At 45.1% G+C, this 23,023-nt stretch overlaps 1 protein-coding gene across 1 annotated transcript in view; it reads left to right on the top strand.

Annotated features, from left to right (window-relative positions):
* LOC144770809 (D(2)-like dopamine receptor) overlaps nucleotides 1-23,023 on the top strand; it is a 160,269-nt gene that overhangs the window by 117,672 nt on the left and 19,574 nt on the right. The window contains exon 5 of the mRNA XM_078655576.1: nucleotides 483-569. Within this exon, the coding sequence (XP_078511702.1) occupies nucleotides 483-569 (87 nt within the window). The remainder of the gene's footprint in view (nucleotides 1-482; nucleotides 570-23,023) is intronic.

The following is a 23,023-nucleotide window of genomic DNA, read 5'->3' as shown; positions in this document are numbered from 1 at the left end:
TCAAAACCTTACGCCTGTGTCAAAACCTTACGCCTGCGGTTACACAGCGCATTAAAGACAGCACTCCCCCCTGCATTGCTAGAGTTGTGTCATGCTTTAGACACAACTCCAGCAATGCATGACTTTTGCGGCAACAGATACGGTGTGGTTCCTGACATATCTCTCTTTCCTCTCGACATTGAGCGCTGTACAATAAATACGGCGCATCCATCATGTCGCAAGGAGGGTGCAGTGAAAACTTGCATCGCTGTTTTGTCGCAGCAATGCAAAAGTTTTCATTTAAAAAAAACTTGAGTTTCTACCTGTCTTTTAGGGTCAGTACCTACATTTGTCCTACTAACTCGTCCCTAAAACCACCTGTGAGCCGGAGCTATTGTAGTCACACCCTCCTTTACGCTCTTCATCTCCTTTACTTTCTTTTTCCCTTTGTCTCTTTACCGAAATCTCACCTCTTTCATTTCCTTTTATTTACCCCCCTCCAGAATCGATGCACCCACCCTGAGGACGTGAAGCTGTGCACCCTGCTGGTGAAGTCCAACAGAACCAACCACTCTTCGCGTAGGAAAGTGGTGAGTACTTGTAGCTACTGTCACAAGCATCTAGTGGTAAGTATTAATTGGGTATCTCATTGGTAGCTTGTGGGTGACTAGCTCTGCCACCACTGAAGGTTAGTAGTGAGTATGCCCTACACCTGCTCCCAAGTGGTGATTATGCACACTGTCTGGCCATCATTAGACACATTTCAAATTATTTAGGCATAGCTGTGTTAGACACCTTGCTACCAGTGGCAAGGGGTGAGTACTCACTACACCTGCCAGGGACAGCTTCTGTTAAGGACCACTTTTTCGGCCACTGATGGTGGGTATTCACTGTGATTGCTACTGATGGCTCGTGGTGAGTACACACTACACCTGCCACTGATTACAAGTGGTGAGTACTCATTGTTCTTGTCGCTGCTGGCTAATGGTGAGTATGTGATACACCTACGATAGGTGATGGAGTCTACTCACTGTGCCTGCCAGGGGTGGCTCATGGTGAGTATGCTCTACAACTGCGGACAAGTTTTTATATGTTAGAAAATAATTCCTTATTTAAACGTGATTCCATGAGCATGACCAGACCGCAGTCAGACGCATTGACAGGCATTCATATTTGCAGAATATTAGTGCACGTTTATTTTATATGAGTGAGCTTTTCTCTCTTTATTTTATGTGAGTGAGCCTTTCACTCTTTATTTCATATGAGTAAGCCTTTCACTCTTTATTTTATATGAGTGAGCCTTTCACTCTTTATGTGAGCTCGCATTTCTCGCTTTATTTTAGGTGAGTGAGCCTTTCGCTCTATTTTATGTGAATGAGCCTTTCACTCTTTATTTCATATGAGTGAGCCTTTCACTCTTTATTTTATATGAGTGAGCCTTTTACTCTTTATGTGAGTGAGCCTTTCTCTATTTTATGTGTGTGAGCCTGTCACTCTTTATTTTATGTGAGTGAGCCTTTCTCACTTTATCTTATGTGAGTGAGCCTTTCGCTCTTTATTTTATGTGAGTGAGCCTTTCACTCTTCATTTTATGAGTGAGCCTTTCGCTCTTCATTTTATGTGAGAGAGCCTTTCATTTTTTATTCATGTGAGAGAGCCTTTCTCACTTTATTTTATGAGTGAGCCTTTCTCACTTTATTTTATGTGAGTAAGCCTTTCTCTCTTTATTTTATATGAGCGAGCCTTTCACTCTTTATTTAATGTGAGTGAGGATTTCTCTCTTTATTTTGTGTGAGTGAGCCTTTCTCACTTTATTTTATGTGAGTGAGCCTTTCTCTTTATTTTATGTGAGAGAGCCTTTCTGTCTTTATTTTATGTGAGTGAGCCTTTTGCTCTTTATTTTATGTGAGTGAGCCTTTTTCACTTTATTTTATGTAAGTGAGCCTTTCACTCTTTATTTTATGTGATTGAGCCTTTATCACTTTATTTTATGTGAGTGAGCTTTTCACTCTTTATTTTATGTGAGTGAGGATTTCTCTCTTTATTTTATGTGAGTGAGCCTTTCTCACTTTATTTTATGCGAGTGAGCCTTTCTCTTTATTTTATGTGAGAGCCTTTCTGTCTTTATTTTATGTGAGAGAGCATTTCTCTTTATTTCATGAGTGAGCCTTTCACTCGTTATTTTATGTGAGTGAGCCTTTCTCACTTTATTTTACGTGAGTGAGCCTTTCACTCTTTATTTTTATGTGAGTGAGGATTTCTCTCTTTATTTTATGTGAGTGAGCCTTTCTCACTTTATTTTATGTGAGTGAGCCTTTCACTGTTTATTTTATGTGAGTGAGCCTTTCGCTCTTTATTTCATGAGTGAGCCTTTGGCTCTTTATTTTACGTGAGTGAGCCTTTCTCCCTTTATTTTATGTGAGAGAGCCCTTCTCTCTTTATTTTATGTGAGAGAGCCGTTCTGTCTTTATTTTATGTGAGTGAGCCTTTCTCTCTTTATTTTATGTGAGTGAGCCTTTCTCTTTATTTTATGTGAGAGAGCCTTTCTGTCTTTATTTTAAGGGAGTGAGCCTTTCTCTCTTCATTTTATGTGAGTGAGCCTTTCACTCTTTATTTTATGTGAGAGAGCCTTTCTCACTTTATTTTATGTGAGAGAGCCTTTCTCACTTTATTTTATGTGAGTGAGCCTTTCGCTTTATTTTATGTGAGGGAGCCTTTCTCTCTTTATTTTATGTGAGGGATCCTTTCTCTCTTTATTTTATGTGAGTGTGCCTTTCTTTCTTTATTTTATGTGAGTGAGCCTTTCGCTCATTATTTTATGTGAGTGAGCCTTTCGCTCATTATTTTATGTGAGTGAGCCTTTCTCTCTCTCTCTATGCTTGTAGGTTTTTCCACTAGAAAATCATAGGAAAGGAAGCCTCATCTGTGGCCTCTGTAATGTAATATTTGAGTTCTCTCAGGAAAAGTTGTTTATGATGTTTCTTTATAATGTAGCTTTCAAAGGTTTCCTGTTGTGCCATTCATTAGCTGAACAATCCATTGTATTTCTGTGTTACATAAATTATCAATGTATTTTGTTAGTTATTTATGCATAACCTAACCAATAACATGCATTAGGAAGTAGGACAATTTATTGGTGTATGTGTTTGAAACATTCATAGCTCATCCCTGGTATGCCATATCATATCATGAAAGAGGTATGGCATCTGTATCCTGAAACATTATAAAAGCATAAAAGCTGTGTTATTGTGGAACAAACCCAGATATTCCTTAGCTTTCTAACTGAGCAGACTCTATGTCAGTCTGACTATTTGGATTATACTTAGGGGATTATTTATGAGCCCCTGCGTCACTTTTTGTGACACAACAGTGGCATAAAAAATGCACCATGTTGCGCCATATTTATGAAGTGACGCTTCTAGCTGGATGCGTCACTTCGTAAACCCCTGCGCTACATTATACCTGCACCAGGTATAATGTATGCAGTGTGGGCGTTCCCCCGCAAGAATGGGTCGTAGGAGTGACACAGCGAACTCTATGAGATTTCGCTGCACCACTTCTAGGACGCCAATGAGTCAAAACCTTACGCCAGCCTCATGGCAGGCGTAAAGGTGACGCAGGCCCTTTCACATGGGGCTTGCTCCATGTGAAAGGAACATTGCTGGAGTTGCGTCACACTTCTGACACAACTCCAGCAATGCACCACTTTTTGCGCTCACAGATACGTCAGTTATACTGCCGTATCTGTCCTTCCTTGCAACATTAAGCGTCATATTGTAAATATGACGCATCATTGGTGTCGCAAGGAGGGCGCACTGAGAAATGGCGCATGGCTGCTTTGACGCAGCTATGCGCCACGTCTCGTAAATGAGGTTCTTAGTCTTTTGGCTTATTTCTTTGGGGGCAGACTCTATGTCAGACTGTTGACTTATTTGTATTCAGCCTTTTCTTGGGTCTCCTTCACAGGCGGACATTATGTTAGTCCTCTTGCAAAATTTTACTTTGAATATTTTGGTGATGCTAGGTTCTAATTGCCGAACAAATTACTTTTTCCTTCAAGTAAGGATCATATTTTCAATAAAATCATGAGGTTCGTGCAGATTTGTTTATTATCTTTGGACTATATCTTTGGACTATATCTTACGAAGCATCAGACCATCCTGATCTTGCACAGCCACCCTCATAATTATTTACTTAATTAGAGCTTCAGCCCACCGATGACTAGTGGTGAGTACTCACTCAGCCTGCCATTAAGAGGTGTGGGTGATGATTCACTATTCTTGTCACTTGGAGTCAGTGGTGATAATGATTGCTGTGCATGCCACTGGTGGCTAGCGTAGAGTAGGCGCTGTGCCTCCCATTAGGAGGCAGTGATGAAGAGGTGTGCCACCAACAAAGGTGGGTATGTACTACACATGCTACTAATGTCTAGAGGTGAGTGCTCTCTGTGCCTACCACTCACAGGTAGTGGTGACAATTCACCAATCCTGCCACTGATGCTTGACAGTGGATTCTCACTGTCCCTACCACTGATGGGTAGTGATTATGCACTACACTTGCTACCAAAGGCTAATGGTGAGTTGTCACTGTGTCTATCTCTGGCTGGGAGTGGTAAGTATACACTACACCTGCTACCGATGGATAGTAGTGACTACTCACTGCGCAAGTAACTGGCAGCTAGTGGTGAGTATGTACTACACATGCTACCAGTGGGTAGTGGTGTGTACTCAGTTAGCTCGTCATTGACTGCTAGTGGTGTGTGTGCACTACACCTGCTACCGATGGGTAGTCATGAGTAGTCTCTGCGCCTGCCACTGACGGCTTGTGGTAGGTATGCACTATACCTCCTGCTGCTAGGTAGGTAGGTAGGATACGCCCCCTCCGCCCCCAGTCTTTTATCAACATTGAGCCAATTTCTGTAGCAGTCTAAGACTTTAACACTATAGCTACCGTGATGTGTCTGGTACGCGACCCCTCCAAGTTGTATTAGTAGCACTATTGCCAGACCTGCCCACCATTGCACTGCTGGGGCTAGATACCCCGAAAGCATTAAGCCGGTTGTCACCTCAATCTTCTATCACTCGAATGGAGGAGATGCCAACCTTGCTGGGGCTTTGGACCCTAGCGAGCTGTCGGCCACCGCTGACCCCATCGGATCTCATCCTGGGCATATAATAGGCAGGACTGGCCCAGATGGGTGAAGGTCTCCATGCCAAGCAGGGACTGGGAATGGTCATGACTCCTTTGGTGCCCCCATTAGCCTGGTGTTGTCAACTTTTTCTTTCAACTTCTACAAGTTATACTTGAGGCATCACATTGTTGTCACTTTACAAACTTTCTAAGCGTTGCAGATAATCCCAACCTAATATTCAAACTAAATTCTTTCTAAAAAATGTCAGACACCCCAAGTGTATCTTGGTCTTTGGAAATGTTAAGCCTCTCAATGTTTTTTCCTCACTGCTGTCTGAACAGAAACTCTGGATAAGTAACCATTTTCAATCTCTTGAGTACATTATCTCATGAAATCTTACCCGCTGAGTTCTCATATAATGACACAATGTAGAAAGGATGCTATCACTTAACAACTTTGGAGACACGGTTCTTGGTCCTGTGATCTCAGTAGAGGGGACAGCAGATGCCACCACTTCTAGGCACAAATAAAAAATGTTCTAGCTGTAGCGTTGATTATTTTAAATTCCATTAAGGAAATGGAGGTGAGAATTATGCATCTCTTTCTCACTGGAAAAAGACAGCAGCAGGCAATCAAAACATTACTGACACTCGCATGAACACCAGGAAAAACATCTTAATCCAGTTCATCAGTCACCAGGCTTCCCAGTGACCAAGTAGGACATTCGACCTTTGCTGTTTCTCTGGGAAACCTTCAGCTTCTCATGCCAACTTGACCTATCGATCATTATGTACCCCGGTGGGAACATCTTTCATTCTATGGCAGATTATGCTTGTTCAAAGCTTTCCCACAACAAGAGAGACAAACTAAAAAATAGGTTTGAATTAAATGTCTTGAAAGCTGGTTCTGGAGACCAATCGGCAGCCTCCATAATATCTTCGAATCTAGAGCCTAACATATATGCTTTACACCTAAATCAGACACAAGTCATTTTACCCACCTGGAAAACATAGCTGACATTACAGGTCTGTATGTTTTCTGAAGAGCAATAAGGAATTGACCTTTATTATCAGATCTAAACTCTCTGGAATAATGCCTGTCACTCAATCAGGATTTATAAAGCGCAGCAAATCACCCTGAGGGTCTTAAGGCACTGGAGTTGCTAGCTGCTTTGCAGAGAAAGCAGTGAAAAATAAGGTAAAAACAGGAAAAAGCACTCAGAAAAGCAGGGGAGGGAAGGCGAATGCAGTAAAAAAGAACTAGGCAAAAGCAGGAGAAAGTACTCAGACAAACGGGGGAAAGGAAGGAGAAAACTGTGAGAAACTAGGCAAAAGCATGAGAGAGCACTCAGAAAAATGGGGTAGAGGAAAGGAGAAAGCAGTAAAAAATGAGGGAAAAGAAGGAAAAAACGGGGGGCGGGAGCAGAGTGTTGCAGCAGTGAGGGAGAGCTGGGCCTGGGGGTTGCTCAAACGTGGCCTCCATTAAGTAGGTCGTGGGAGAAGAGAGGGCCGCTGGGAGGCACTGGGCGGGGTGAGGCGGGAGGTGGGAAAACAGGGGGCAGACGGAGCAGCAAATGAGGAAAAAACAAGGAGAAGCAGTGAAAAACGAGGGAAAAGAAGGAGAAACCATTCGGAAAAACAGGAAGAAGGGTTGGAGAAAGCAGTAAAAAATGAGGAAAAAGCAGGAGAAAGCACTCAGAAAAATGGGGGTGGGGGAGTAGAGTGGTGCATCAATATGGGAGAGCTGGGCCTGGTGCCTGCTCAAATGGTCACGCTACAGCCTCAATTAAATAGGTCCTGGGAGAAAAGAGGGGCGCTGGGAGGCACTGGGCGGGGCTAGACGGAAGTTGGGAAGACAGGTAGCAGGCATGAGTGGCAAATGAGGAAAAAACAAGGAGAAGAAAGAAAAAAGGGAAAAGCAGGCGAAAGCATTCAGAAAATCAGGGGGAAGGGTATGAGAAAACAGTAAAAAAAAATAGGGAGGAGAAGGAGAAGGAACACAGAAAAATAGGGAGAGGAAGAAGAAAGCCATAAAGACTAGGGAAAGGCACGAAAAGCACTCAGAAAAATGGTGCGAAAGGCAGGGTTGGAAGCAGAGTGGTGCAGCAGTATGGGAGATCTGGGCCCCGGGGCCTGCTCAATGGGGGTGCACTGCGGCCTCCATTAGGTAGGTCCTGGCAGAAGAAAGGGGCGTTGGGAGGCACTGAGCAGGGCTAGGCAGGAGGCGGGATAACTGGTGCCAGGCGGGAGCAGCAAATAAGGAAACAACAAGGAGGAGCATTGGAAAACAAGGAAAAATCAGGAGAAAGCACCCAGAAAAACAGGGAGAAGGGTAGGAGAAAGCAGTAAAAAATGAGGGAAAAGCAGAAGAAGGAACATAGAAAAAAAGGGAGAAGAAGAAGAAAGCAGTAAAAAACTAGGAACAAGTACAAAAAGCACTGGCAAAGGCAGGAAAAGAACCCTGAAAAACAGGGGAAAGGAAGGAAAAAGCAATAAAAAAACAAGCATTGGAAATGCAATAGGTCTCGCAATAACGCGAGTCTGAACTATTAGCATTGTAAATGATAATGCCCTTTATTTTTGCGTTCTGGTTTTTGGAACATAAATAAAAGGCTTTGTCATTTACAAGGCCTATAGCTTAAATTTGCGTTAAAACGAGACCTATTGCATTGCAAATGCTTGTTTTAATTTGCAAGAGTTTATCATATTTTATGTGGTTTGTGTTGTACAGTGTGCATGCGGCTTGTGCAGGGGCTCTTAGACTTCGGCCAGACCCTCATCATGGCATTTGCTGGTAATCTGTTGTTCACTGGGGTGAAGAAAGCTGAGTTCCATGCACGAGACCTTGTGTAGACCTTTATTAAGTCTGTTGAAGAGCGCAGCAGTACTTACTTCATGCTGCAAACACGAGGGCAGCAACTCAACGTTAGGGCAGATACGTACGCCTTGGCCGGACAGGTTTTTAGCAATGCATCTGAGGTGAAACAGCATGGAGGGGATGTGTGGTTGCGCGAAGAAATCAGGGGCCCAATTTGAAGTGTGTGTTGTAATTATGAAAGCGGGCGCGTGTTAAACATATAGCACAGCGCCCATGTACGTCAAAGCTATGTGCAGCAGCCTAGGAAGCGACTGCTGTGGCTAGTCATTACGAGCTGCTCTCGAAGGCGGCTTTGGAACAGATGGTAATTTAAGTAAAAAAAAAAAGACTTTGATGCAGCAGGGGGCGGAGAGCAGGGGGTCGGAGCGGGAAGAGCTGCTGGCGTGGGAGGGTGATTGATGGGCGGGGCAGCGCTGGGGAAGCCTGGGATGCCTTTGATGTGGGGAGGGAGGAGAGCCTTGTGCAGGAGAAATGAACAGATGTCCGTGAGGTGTGGGAGGAGTGCCTGATGCGCGTGCTTGTGTTTCACGTGAACTGAAAGAAAACGCCGGCTGAAAGCCCTTTGGTTTGACGAGGATTTTGCCGACTTGAATTCTCGCTCCTCAATGCGCTTGCGCGCATTTAAGGTCACGAGACCTAACGAGTCATAAGCAGGACAGAGCGCTCAGAAAAATGAGAGGAAAGAAAGGAAAAAGCAGTAAAAATCAAAGGCAAAAGAAGGAGAAAGCACTTAGGAAAAACTGGTGGAGAAAGCAGTAAAAAAAACAAGCATTGGCATTGCCAATAGGTCTCGCTTGTGAGACCTTAGAAGTATTTAGTTTTGCAGCACAATATCCTTGTTGCATAATCGGATATTGTGCTGCAAAACTAAATACTTATAAGGTCCCACAAGCGAGACCTATTGGCAATGCCAATGCTTGGTTTTTTTTTGCTGCTTTTTAAAAATAATTTAAAAAACGTTTGCCTTGATATCTGCTAAATAGTTTAGTCCTTCTGTGTGCTGCACTGTCTATATGGTTATCAGCAATATATAAAAATTAAATGATACTGCACTATCTTCTTCTAGGAGTTTGACAATATATGTGCAGCAAAGTAACGTATGTTATGCAAGTCCCTACGACTTGCACGGCAGGGTGTCAAAGAGGACATATTGTACCCGGCTGCTACCCTGGCTGATGACGGAAAGGGCTGGTCAAAAAGGGGAGGAAGGACAGAGATGAGTGTGATCGAATGGGGAGACGGAGTCAGAGAAGGATGCAGGGATAGGAGGGGTTCATTGAGAAGGGGAGCGAAGGAGGGGGAAGTGATCCACCAAGGAACGTTTAAAAATGCAAAACGTTTGTACTCTTGCTGCAGCCAAGTACGTTTTTGTGAAAAGAGAAAGCTGCTGTCGCTTGTGATGCCATGCTGTTCCAAACATCAACAGCTAATTGAAACCCTGGCTATGGAGTATTTGTCTGACATGTAATGTCTTTCTGCTGAGAAAGAAAGCACATGAGTGAGACGGCAACACAGGTGGAGTGGGGGAGAAACAGACGGGTGAGAAAGGGATATTTTGTTGTGAAAGGGGATAAGCTGCAGAGTACTCACAGCACGGCCCACGGGAGTGACGAGCAAGTAACAAGTTTTAGTTTTCACCAATTTCACAAACAAGTCAAAACAATATAGTGCCCCTCGTGTTCACGCAGCTCAAGCTGAAGGAGGAGGGGGTGCGAGGGATGAGGGAACATGGCCTGGGGGAAGCTGGCTGGGGAGGGGGAGGAGAAATGCAAGGAAGGCTGTAATTAGGGGAGGAGAAGCCGAGAAGCCGCAGAGCGCACGCTGGGCGAAGCCCTTTGATGTGCTGTGCGGCAAATGGAGGGAGGCTGATGCGCGTTCATGTTTGAACACGTGGTTCACATGAACTTCATGAAAACGCCATGAAAACGCCAGCAAAAAGCTGGTGGTTTCATGATGTTTTCGCCGCTTGAATTCTCGCTCCGCTCGATGCGCATGCGCGCATCGATAGGTCGCGAGACCTAAAAAGGAGGCAAAATCAGGCAAAAGTAGTGAAGACGCTGGAGCCAAGGTAAGTTCAGTAGCTTTATTGTAGTGGCTACCCGGTTGACATGTCCATTTAGTCCACAGCCCATCAGTAACTGACCTACTTGAACCATAACATTCTCAGAACTTGACATCTTGAATAGCAACATCAGAGCTATTGGCAGAGAATGCTAAGATTGGTGAGACCAAAAAATACACATCTTCCCTTCTCCCCCTCCCCCCCAAAAAAGGGCCCATTACATCAATCTCTAACTTGGTCCATAGCCCAGAGGGACACTCAATAGGTAATAGGGGAGGTGCTACCTTGAGGCTTTTATCCACAGCTCCACACAAACTACAATTCTCAATCATTTGATTCTGCATCCATGCTAGGCCACCAAAAAGTTTCTTGAATGCAACTTTTAGTGAGAGTCACTCCCAAATGACCATCATAGGCCTTCCTGATAATGATCTGTTTGACTGAATAGGGAGGAATGTGTTTATCAGAACGTAATAACAAACCATCCTCCACGTGAATCTCACTCTCAACCATACAGTAAGGTTGTAAAAGAGAAGACAACACCTTCTTCCTGGGCCAGCCCGCTCTGACCACCTCACACACTTGCTGCAGTAACGTGTCATCCTTCAAAGCACTCATACAGTCTTCCTCAGAACCTATGTTAAGTTCAGGTATATCCAAGGCAGCTACAAAACAATCCTCAGAATACTCATTGCAGAGCTCATTGAAATCTAACTCCTCACTTTCATCTTTAACCTGTGGGAAGTGGGAAAGAAAACCAGCCCTCCCATTCTTTCCACCACAAATGTGGAACACATGGAACTGATACTGCAGCAATCTGGTAACCATCCTCGTAATTCTAAGAGTACAACGCTTGCTGGCACCAGTACCAAGAATGGTAATCAAAGGCTTGTGATCAGTTAGAAGTTTGAATCGCCTTCCCCATACATATGGACAAAACTTTTCTACAGTCCACAAACAAGCTAGTAATTCCTTCTCTATAACCAAGTACTGGAGGTTGGCATTGCTAAGCACTCTTGATGCAAATGTCACAGTGTTTTCCTTATTCACCAAGACCTTGCATCAGGATGGCATCCAACCCCACCTGGCTAGCATCAACAGTAATACAGCAGGGCAAATCAGGATCAACGGGTTTAAGAGTCATGCTATTACTTAAGCTGGATTTGACATGATTGAGGGTAGCAACGCATTCCTCAGACCACTCACACTTGACACCCTTCTTGAGCAAGTGGATGATGGGGCTCACCTTGGTAGCAAAATCAGGGATGAACCTTGAGTAATACTCACATAGACCAAGCAAAACTGTAACTCCAGTTTTGTCATTTGGGTTAGTAGCATTTACAATAGCCTTAATAAGACCCTGTCTAGGTCTAAATCCTTCTTGAGATATTAAGTGACCAAGATTTTCTACATCTCTACATAAAAAGTTGCATTTCTCGGTCTTGAGAACCACCCCATGTTTTTCAAAAATCTTGAGCACAATGCGTAAAATAGCACTGTGAGACTGAGGATCTTTAGCATAAATCAAGACATCACCTTGGAACACCAATACACCTTCAACCTCACTCAAAAGGATTTTCATTACTCTCTGAAAAACATAGGCAGCAGATGCCCTAAACGGCATGCGACGGTATTGGAACGTCCCAAGGGGAGAAATGAAAGCAGTCAAAGGGATTGAGTCTGAGTCTAATTCTATCTGGTGGTTAGCACTAGCCAAATCAAGTTTGGAGAAAAAATGAGATCCTTTGACACAAGCAAAAAAGTTATTGATTTTGGGCAATGGGTGTGAGTCCACCCAAATTTCCTTATTAAGTGACCTCAAATCCCCACACACATACAGTTGTCTACACCTCTTATGAGCGACAACTAGAGGGGATAACCACAAAGAAGACTCAGTGGGCTCTATAATTCTTTTGTCGCAAAAACTCTTAAGTTCCATGTTAAGATCTTCCCTCACACTGAAGGGAACTCCTCTACGTTTGTGTCCTTCACAATAATCTTGTGTCTGGAACCTTACTTTTTTCAAAGACTTACCAAAGACAAAAGAGAAAATTTCCTTCCACTTCAGTCTCTCCTCCTCGCAGGCAACTACCAAAACGTACTCCCTGGCACCCAGGCATAGTATCATGCCAAAAAAACCTTGGTGAAACCATCCAAGGATGTTAAGACCCTTGACTGCAACGTAAATCCTACCCTTGATCTTCCTCCATTTGCACACTAGTATGTCCCTGATAAAACCAAGATGTTCTATCGTGCATCCTTCATGACAGACAGGAGAATGGTCAGGAGGCATCAGTTCTCTGTCCCACTACATCTCTTCAAACAATTTCTGAGTGATCATAGTGATCTAGCACCAGAATCAATGAAAGGTCTGAGTACATTGATACATGGGAAGCACGTACTGCTATTCTTGGGACTCTTAGTATCTGCCTTTGTCTTGATACCTGTGAAACCCCTGTTGCAAACACATTTATGCTTGGACTTACTTGCCCCTACCACTTTGCCACTCTAAGAGGGCTTATCATCTTATTCTTTCAATGAAACTTGAGAAATCTCAATACTCTTGCCTGCTATGATGCTCTAATCTAAAGTTGCATTTCCCATAGCAAGAAGTTTCTGCCTTATCTGCTTATCAGTGCCCCGAAATACAAAGTGGGCTCTAATAACCTGAACATTAAATCTTTCAAATTGACAAACTGACGCTAACCTCCATAAAACTAATATATAGATGTCAATGGGCCCGATTCAAAGAACTAACTTAAGACAAAATCCTAAACTTACTACCATTTTGGTATTCACAGAAGGCACTTACTCATTTCGATATTCAGAGAAGTTAGGAGTCCTAACTTTAGGACTCCTAAATGCCTTCTGTGAATACCGAAAGTCTTAAAGATTTTTCTCAGTTTAGGAGTAGTAAAGTTAGGACTCCTAATTTTAGGACTCCTAAACTGTGAAAAATCATAACTTTAAGACTTTTGGTATTCACAGAAGGCGTTTAGGAGTCCTAAATTTAGGACTCCTAACTTCTGTGAAAACCAAAATGAGTAAGTGCCTTCTGTGAATACCAAAATGATAGTAAGTTTAGGATTTTGTCTTAAGTTAGTTCTGTGAATCGGGCCCTACGTCTTCTCCATCAATCTGTTTTCTTCTGAAAAATGTGTGTCTTAATCCCGTAAGACTGGGTTGTTTGTCACACCAGGTAAAAAGTTTATATACAGTTTCTTGATACTCATCAATATTCTTAGCATTGTCATGTGAAATGCCAGGTATGTTTTTGAAAATTGATCTTTCTTCAAAACCTAGAGAATGAAGCAGTGAACATTTCTTCCTTTCAGCACCAAATCTTAAAGCACCAATTGCCTAAAGGTAGGTTTCAAATGCGTCAATGAACCTCCCATCTTATGGGTGGTTCATCAGGATTGTCCAGTAAAGATGGAGGATGTGTTACAGCTTGCATAATACACATTATAAAAATAGTAAGGAAAAGGAGACAACATTTCTTCTGTAATATAAAAGCGAAACAAAAACACTGATTACCTATCCACCAACTGTGTGATACTAGAAACCAGACACAGTGCCCTGAACATTCTATAGAGCAAGCTATATACTGATGTACTAAGCAAATGTGATGAAAGTCAAGTATCAGTGCACCATATAAGCTAGTGTTTTGACCACAAGACATCCAGAAACACAACACACAAAAAGAAATGTGGAGCAATAACGTCGAGTGAATTCACTAGGGTTGGTGTCGCCCAGTGCGGGTAACTCATGGTGTCACTCCCTCACGACTGTACCTATGAAAGGTAAGTTCTTTTCTTAGGCATTGGCTCTCCTTTCCTATTGATACAGTGGCGAACCAGAGCACAATCAGCTGTTGTTTGCAGCAATTGTGTTTTTTTCAGCAAATGTTTGATGCAAATGTGTCTTTGCATCAAGAATATACGTGGTGGTACATTTTGCACTAAAAAATGTAATATGCATAATTACGTCGAATTTTCTAAGATTTTGCAGAATTTTGCACACCCTTAGTAAATAGTTTAGTGTCCCCAGGGGTCCGTCATCCGGGCCCTTCTCTCCTCAAAAGACCTGAGTGCCCCCTGTCTTTGCACACGGGCTACATGTCCCAGCAGCCCCTCCCTCTGCCTTGGACTTGCGGGGGGCGAATCCCCTCTGCTCAGCACCATCAGCTCGAATGACCCCTCTGCACGTGCCGGTCTTAGCTTGCAGATGCACATCTCTATGCTCTGGACCTGCAGAGGTCAACGGTTTCCAGCTTCTAAGCCCTGGGCAGTCTGGGACAACGGGCCACAGAGGTCGTGTTCCAGACCCCCGCTAACAGCCCGACCGCCCCGGACGAGCCCTCCCTCCATCCAGGGTCTCTCAAGGGCTTTATTTTCAGGGTAGCACAAAGTATGCAAATATAATTGTGTAGCAGGGGGTACATAATCAGTAAAATGGCGCCTCAAATGAAATGCGATTCAATTACAAGTGGCTACAGCTATGACCGCACAGAATAGCCAGCATGGTCCACCAAACGAGAGAAATACCAACAACAAATTGACTAAAAATACATTAAACAGCGCTCGTGTATGTCCCAGCCACTAATCATACATACAAGACAGCCCTTGAACTCACTCACACACCAGGATGAAGAGTCTATAAGCCCAACCAAAACACTCTCAAGTGCTCGAAGGCACCAACAGCCAAATTATGAAACGCACCATAAACAAGATGAATAATGTGACATTTGCTGGTAAGTGAGATGCAGGGGAAATGTGCTTTCACGTACCACAGACACGACCCACAAGAAGGAGGCATCCCTAGGACCCTGTAACCCACCCACACTGGAAGGGCATTCAGCCTAGAAACCAACCCTACACATGTGCCAAGAAACCCACGAGGGAACAACGTCCAAGGTAAAGTGTCAGAGTTTGTTCCCAACTGCAGAATCCAAAAATGCAACCACACAGCTGGAATTAAGATGAGTCAAACTACAGGTCATAACAGTTCTGAAGCTCCGAATCTCAACCACCAGACAATGCAGACATGGAACTGGGCAGAGCATGAAATCCAGAACAACACAATGCGCAGCGCTCCCCGACAACAGCAAGCAGCCCCCAAACGAACATAACAGTGATCGGCATCCACTCGGCTCAAAGACAGACTTTCATTCAGGAAAAATCAGGGCTGGATTGGATCCAGAAGCAGGCCCGGGCACATGGCAAAATAAGTGGGCCAAATACAGGGATCAAGAGCATTTGAGACTCACAGCCTCCTCTTATAAGGCACTACTTGTTAGTATCAGGAGTCTACTTGGGAAGTTGAACAAACAAAAAATGGTTTATGCACTAAGAAGCAATGTATTGGAAGATCCTGCAATAAATGTATAGCTCAGAAGCAAAGGCCCGACCTCGTGCTTTTAGTGAACTGAAGAAAATGTGCTCAAAGAGAGGCCATGTGAAGACCACAATTAGAAAGGCCTTCATAAGAGGCCGGCGTCGCTAAATCAAGAAGTCCAGCCACTTCAAATGACCTCGGGTAGGGTCAGAAACATGTTTACATATACAGGAAACAGGCTGTACACTTGGATGTGATAAGGAGTAACTATACATCCACACCGCTGTTTACTTGAGGAATATGCATCATGCATTTGGGATACGCCGCGTATCCCAAATGAGATACTTGCTGGGGCCGGATGGTGCCACCAATCCCTTCGTCCTAGTGGAAGAAGCCATCCTACAGAAGAGGAAGCCAGTCAAGCCACCTTTTACATTTCACACGGTTGGCTGCTCTTCTGCTACTTACAATACAGCTACAGAGGAGTTGCACTCCGCCCTGCCCCCACCCCACCCCGTAGCGCTTCCTGGACCTAACCTGGTGATGATCATGGATGAAGAAACAGCAGTGGCAGTGTTTACATTTTAAGCACGCCGTGTAGGGGTGGGCGTGGGCAATGATGAAAACGGCAGGTCTGGGTGCCACGTCACGGGAGTGACGTTTCGAACGTCGTCAATGTCCAGACGCCGACATCGTTGTAGCCTAATTGGACAATAATCTCGGCCGGCAGCCGGGTAAGGTTCGACAGACAGTATTGCATTTTGGTGTCACGGTGCCACCCCATGTGATGGTGTCACCGGTGCGGTCCGCACCCCCCGCATTCCCCTAGTGACGCCACTGATAATGTGTATGAGAATAAAACAAGGATGTGCGAATCACCGAAGTCTGCGTTGAAAAAGTAACATTTTATTTTTGACTTTAACCCCTTCCATGCTCATGACGGAACGGTTCCGTCATGAGCTACGGTTGAGCTGTGCTCATGACGGAACCGTTCCGTCATGACCACGCCCGTTTCTATTACGGCCCAGCACCGGAGGGGGAAACGCGGTCGCACAGAAAAGGTTAAAGTGTGTGAATCACTGTGATCCACAACATGAACACTGCTCTTTGTAGTTCATCTAAAAAAAGTTCCTAGTATAAGTACATAAGATATTTTATAAATAACAAAGGATGTGTGAATAACTGTGATCTGCTACACTCATGAGTTTCCAGCTGTTCTTTGAAAGCAGAGTACATCAAAATGCGGCCCTGTTCAGTAGCAAGTACCAGCCACGGCCCGTGGAGAGAGTTGCGGTGGGGCAGAGAGGCGGGGCAGGGGAGGGGCAGGGTGAGGGGTGCTAAAATCCGGCATATGGATAATTGGAGGTAAGTAAACAATTCAATTAATAAAACGAATTTCGTAGCATGCCTTGGATGTTATTGGGATCGATTCTATGAAATATATAAAATAAAGTGCAGTTCGAGCAGATACATCAAGGCGATGTCACAAGAGCTGGTGCAGGCAGGTGTAGCTGGAGGCAGAACCATTCCAAAGCGGCACACACAAAATCAGTAAAAAGAGTTCAGTAGTTTTATTGTAGTGGCTACATGGTTGACATGTCCATCCAGTACACAGCCCATCAGTAACCGACCCAGTCAACAGTTCCCACTTGAACCATAACATTCTCATTTCTTCACATCCTGAATAGCAACATCAGGTCTATTGGCCGAGAATGCTAAGGTTGTTGAGAACAAAACATTCTCTGCCAGTACTACACCACTCAGAAAGACAAGAGAGAAGGAAAGAGAAAGCAGTGAAAAAAACAAGGCAAAAGCAGGAAAAACACTCAGAAAAACAAGGGGAAAAGGAACAAGAAAGCAGTAGAAAATGAGACAAAAGCAGGGGAAAGCACTCAGAAAAATGGGGGGAACGAAGTCAAGCAGTAAAAAAACATGGCAAAAGCAGGAGAAAGCACTCAGGAAAAACAGGGGATAGGAAGAGGAAAGTAGTAAAAAATTAAGGAAAAGCAGGAGAAGGCAAACAGGGAGGAAGCAGAGCGGTGCAGCAGCACAGGAGAACTGGGCCTGCTCAATGGGATCTCCTGGAGGAGAGAGTGGTGCTGGGAGGTGGTGGACGGGGCTAGGCAGGAGGCAGGAAAACCGGCGGCAGGCAGGAGCATCAAATGAGGAAAAAAACAGGGAAAAGCAGTGAGAAACAAGGGAAAAGAAGGTAAAAGCACTCAGAAAATTGGGGGGGGGGAGAAAGCAGTAAAAAACAAGGTAAATGCAGGAGAAAGCACTTAGAAAAACGGGGGAAGGGAAGGAGAACACTAAAAACGAGGGAAAAGCAGGTGAAAGCACTCAGAACAACAGGGGGAGAAAGCAGTAAAAAACCAGGGAAATGCAGGAAAAAGCACTTAGAAAAACGGGCAGAAGAGAAGGAGAACACTAAAAACGAGGGAAAAGCAGGTGAAAGCATTCAGAAAAATAGGGCAAAGGAAAGTGAAAGCACAAAAAAATTAAGGGAAAAGCTGGCGTGGGCATTCAGAAAAATGGGGAGGAAGCAGAGCGGTGCAGCAGCACGGGAGAGTTGGGCTTATACGCCTACTGGCATTGAACCATACAAAATGTAGGAATGTCTGGAAACACAGGATAAGATACATTTAGAATATGTTTGAGTACATCCCTAAATGTGAAAGATAACTCCTTCTGGATAGAATACTTTAGCTGTTAAATCCAAGATGCTTACATCAGACTTGTATCTGTTATATGCATGATAATTAATACAAAGTATTGATAATTTTGCTGAAAGTTGTTTCCCAGACAAACTAAAATTGTCTTACCATCATTTAATACATTTCAAACCCACATTTTAGGCAAAGCTGGGTTAGAGAACCTAATTCTCTCATCAATTTACATACCAACGGACGCACTCCAATAGGTTTTCTCTCATCTAGCTATGTCCTGCAGATATGTCCCGCTAGTCCTGTAGGAACCCATCTGTTACCTTTACCGCCGGGTGTAGTCTCCAACTAAAGAAATCAATCCACTATCCGTTGTGGCAGGAACCGAAGAGGTCAATTCCACATGGACCCCATTTGTTCTGATGAAGTTGAAACACTTATAAATGCAACCTCCAATTACCGGTTTCCTTCAGATAACTAAAAGTCCAATCTGCTATTATATTTTCCTTTCCTGGAATATATTGTCCAGTCACTGATATCTAATGCTGGAGGCAGAAGTCTTTGGCTATCTTTGCTAACACCTTCAACTTTGTTCCTCCAAACTTGTTGATATAACAATCTACAGAAAAGTTGCCCATCCGAAGCAGGATGCCGCAATTCGTCTCCTGCGGATGCAAAGTTCGGATGGCAAAGGAGACTGCTGGAACCTCCAGATAATTGATATGAAGAGACAGTTCCACCCCTGAGCCACATCTGGCTCCCCAGCCTCTTCTGCTGAAGTCTCACTCGATGACGACCTCGGGCTGAGATTTGAAAATGGCTTTGCTATTCCACGAAACCTAAGTTCTAGCCTCGATGAGAGCCCCTCTCCTGCCTCCACCGAATGACTGATCTAATCTGCGTAAGACAGGCCTTTACAAAGATGCAGGTTCTTCAGTCTTTGCAGTGCTCTGTAGTGTAGAGGGCGTTAAAAGATCACCCGATTCAAAGGAGAGAAGCTAGCAGGCCCATCATTGAGCCACTACTCTCAATACCAAGACGTTCTTGCACAAATCTTATCTCAGTTCTTTTTTCAGATCTTTTATCTTCTTCATCAGTTATGGCAGTTCTATTTTCACTGAGCCCACTTGAAACTCCAGAAAATCTATATATTGGTTTAGGGTCACCACTGATTTCTTCTCGTTGATGACAAATCCAACATCTGTGTTGTGATGATCAAATCATCTAGGTAGACAATCAATCCAACTCCTTTGGTCTTCAGTGAGTCTACAACTGGTTTAATTAGATTGGCAAAGCACAAAGGAGCTGATCAGAGGCCGAGGGGGAGGACAGGGAATTTGTACCACTGGTTCTTCCATTGAAACAGCAATAATATCCTGTGAGGTGTAAAGAATACGATTGTTAAATAAGCATGTTTCAGGTCCACTCCGATCAATCACCCTCTTTGAGGAGCGCCCTCAACAGTTGAATACCATAAATCTTGAAATGCATGTAAATGATTCATCCTTTGAATTATCAGAGATTCAATACCAGCCAGTGACCTTCAGCTCACACTTGCACCAGAAAAATGTTACTGCAAAAGACCCTAGGATGAGGCGTTGAAGTGCATGCTCCCTCTTTGAGCATCAGTTCTCACATTTGTTAGTCAATACATTTCTGCTTTTGAAGGGAAACTTCAAGTGTCTGGGGAAGAACTGGTGCACCACTGAGCTTGATTCTGAACGCCTGAACTGTTTCTAAGACCCAACGTTCTTGCATTCATTTTTGTGAAGAAAAAAGTGAACTCTACTCCCTTCACAACATCAGTATACAAAATAAGATATACTTGTAAAGCCATCTCCTGAGATGGCTGGAGTGCCTCCTCTGTACACACGTGTCGTATCTGTCATGGCCACCCCTTGAATGCATGGGAAGAAGGTCTTTCTCCTAGAGCTGTTGAACCACCCTCCTCTTCCCAGAGGCAAAGCATCCTCTCTGGTGCCCTTAAGGGCTTAACTATGGCGGCTATTCCGTCGCGGTGCGGGCATTTCATGAGGTGGGCGGGCCGCGTCGGCCAACGGACATGTGCATCACTACCAAGATATTGCTTGCGACGGCCGTTGGCCTACGGGTGCACTTAACGGGTTAAAAAAATGGTCATGCTGATGTACGTCCCCTACTCTGTTGGGCCTCTCCAAAAAAGCCAGGCTGAAAAACTAGTTTTAAAGACAGCTCAGCTTTGAACAGTGCCATGAAGGTGCTCAGAAACTTCCCTAGGCCCTTGACGAAAGAATTGCCAAACCAAAAGCCATCTGTGACTGGGCTAGCTTCATCAAACACCATATCCGACAATTTTGGGTCGGTCAATGCACACAAACATGGGCTGACAACTCTCAGTCGAGATGGCACAATTCACATTCCCTAATTGGCAAAAGAAACATTGAACCCAACCAGCGAGAACGTTTCGAACGATAGGGCACCAGATTCTTTGACGTGGAAGGCTATTTTCGGGATCTTGTTGAGGAGGCCAGATATGCCCAATAATGTGGGCTGAAAGACCCTCCATGGCCTGTTTCTTGCCTTCCAGATGTCCTGAGTACATTTCTTGAGAAAAGTGATCATATTAGGTTCGACATTGTGAGTTTCTGCCACCTTGCCAGGAAGAGCCTGTCTCTGGCATGCCGTCCATAGGTGATTGCGCACTGCCTTTTCAAACCCTTCCGGAGACACATTTGAACATACTCCATTACTGCTGGGGGTGGGGGGCACCCAATCTGAAGCCTTCGTAAGCACAATGTCGTTGGGGTGAAAAGATGAACACCAGTTTGTTCATTGGTCAGCCAGGAGTAAGAGTCTGCATCTGCCGGAAGATCAAACCTCTTGCGCTTACCAAGTTCTGAAGGGAGTCAACCATGCGAGGATTCTGTGGGTGTGAGAGTCCATAATGAGCACCAGACTCTTTAGAACCCATGGGTGTCACTGACTTGGGCTCACCCCAGGCTTGACTTGGCATCACCCCTGGCTTGACTTGGGCTCACCCCAGGCTTGACTTGGCCTCACCCCTGGCTTGACTTGGGCTCACCCCTGGCTTGACTTGGGCTCACCCCTGGCTTGACTTGGGCTCACCCCTGGCTTGACTTGGGCTCACCCCTGGCTTGACTTGGGCTCACCCCTGGCTTGACTTGGGCTCACCCCTGGCTTGACTTGGGCTCACCCCTGGCTTGACTTGGGCTCACCCCTGGCTTGACTTGGGCTCACCCCTGGCTTGACTTGGGCTCACCCCTGGCTTGACTTGGGCTCACCCCTGGCTTGACTTGGGCTCACCCCTGGCTTGACTTGGGCTCACCCCTGGCTTGACTTAGCCTCACCCCTGGCTTGACTTGGGCTCACCCCTGGCTTGACTTGGGCTCACCCCTGGCTTGACTTGGACTCACCCCTGGGTTGACTTGGACTCACCCCTGGCTTGACTTGGGCTCACCCCTGGCTTGACTTGGGCTCACCCCTTGCTTGACTTGGGCTCACCCCTTGCTTGACTTGGGCTCACCCCTGGCTTGACTTGGGCTCACCCCTGGCTTGACTTGGGCTCACCCCTGGCTTGACTTGGGCTCACCCCTGGCTTGACTTGGGCTCACCCCTGGCTTGACTTGGGCTCACCCCTGGCTTGACTTGGGCTCACCCCTGGCTTGACTTGGGCTCACCCCTGGCTTGACTTGGGCTCACCCCTGGCTTGACTTGGGCTCACCCCTGGCTTGACTTGGGCTCACCCCTGGCTTGACTTGGGCTCACCCCTGGCTTGACTTGGGCTCACCCCTGGCTTGACTTGGGCTCACCCCTGGCTGCTTAAGGGAACTGTAACCGTGGTCTACTGAAAATGCACTAGAGGGTTTTCCGTGGTCTTAGAATGCGGCCAGCTACCAGTCTTGTTCTTGGCTGTGGAAGGTCCAACTTTGGAAAGGTTCTGAGGGGCTGACGAGGATGCCATAGGCTCTTCGTCCAGGGAATCCTGAACATATCCCCTCAGTTGTCTGGTGAAGGGCTTCAGAGCCAGTGCAGTGCTTTGTTAACAGATTGTTGGACCGAGTTATCAGTGGCCTCCACCAGCCCCTCTTCCAGACAATGGTCAGAAGTATCCTCGACACAACCTTCTTCATACGCGCCCAAGTTAATGGGCTCAGAAGCAGCCACGAGGAAGGATTTGTAATGTGAAAAGGTTTAATAGCCTGAAATATGTCCTGGGTAACTCGTCCCAGAATCAGGAGCCTGAAAGCAATAGGGAGGGTGCAGCCCCGTTGTCTAATTAGTAACAGAGGTGAGTAGTAAGGCCCCTCCAGACAGGCCTGTGTAAAAGATTATTGCAGCCAAAAGGGCTCTGCCAAGCTGGGACTTGATGAGGGGGCAGTGCACACTTTAACAAGCTCCTTTGCTGAATGCCAAGAGTAATTAATAGTAACACCGATTTGAAGAGGAGCTGGGCTCGTATTGATGCAGCCGGAAGCGGAGTAGCATGTCTCTCCTCCGCTCCCATGGGCATGGAGATAGAAATGGGACTGCACTTGTTGGCAATGCAGGCCCGCCAAGATTGCTAAATAAAGACTGGTGTCCTGCGGTGTTTAAGACTAAGGGCCATATGTAGGTAAATACAATTTACCGATTCTAAAATACCGAATTTTACCAATTCGGTATTTCAGAATCGGTAAATGGTATGTAGGTATTGATTCGGTAAATTTTACAGAATCGGTAAAATTCGGTAATTACCGATTCGGTAATTCCCATTCATTCCTATGGGCCGAATCGGTAATAGGGGGAAGACTTACAAGGGTGGCAGGGTGTCACATTGACACCCTGTTGCACCCCTGAATAGTGCATGCATGCACATGCGGCACGCATACAAGGGCATGTGTGTCTGCCACATGGCACTTTTGGAAAAGCACAAATTTGCTTTTTCAAAGGTTTTCGATATTTACCACTAACTTTTAGTTGGTGGTAAATACCGAA

Source organism: Lissotriton helveticus, chromosome 7 (genome assembly GCF_964261635.1).
Source record: "Lissotriton helveticus chromosome 7, aLisHel1.1, whole genome shotgun sequence".
NCBI classification, from domain to species: Eukaryota; Metazoa; Chordata; class Amphibia; order Caudata; family Salamandridae; genus Lissotriton; species Lissotriton helveticus.
Note: the sequence above shows the minus strand (reverse complement) of the source record. Positions and strands in the feature narration are given on the sequence as shown.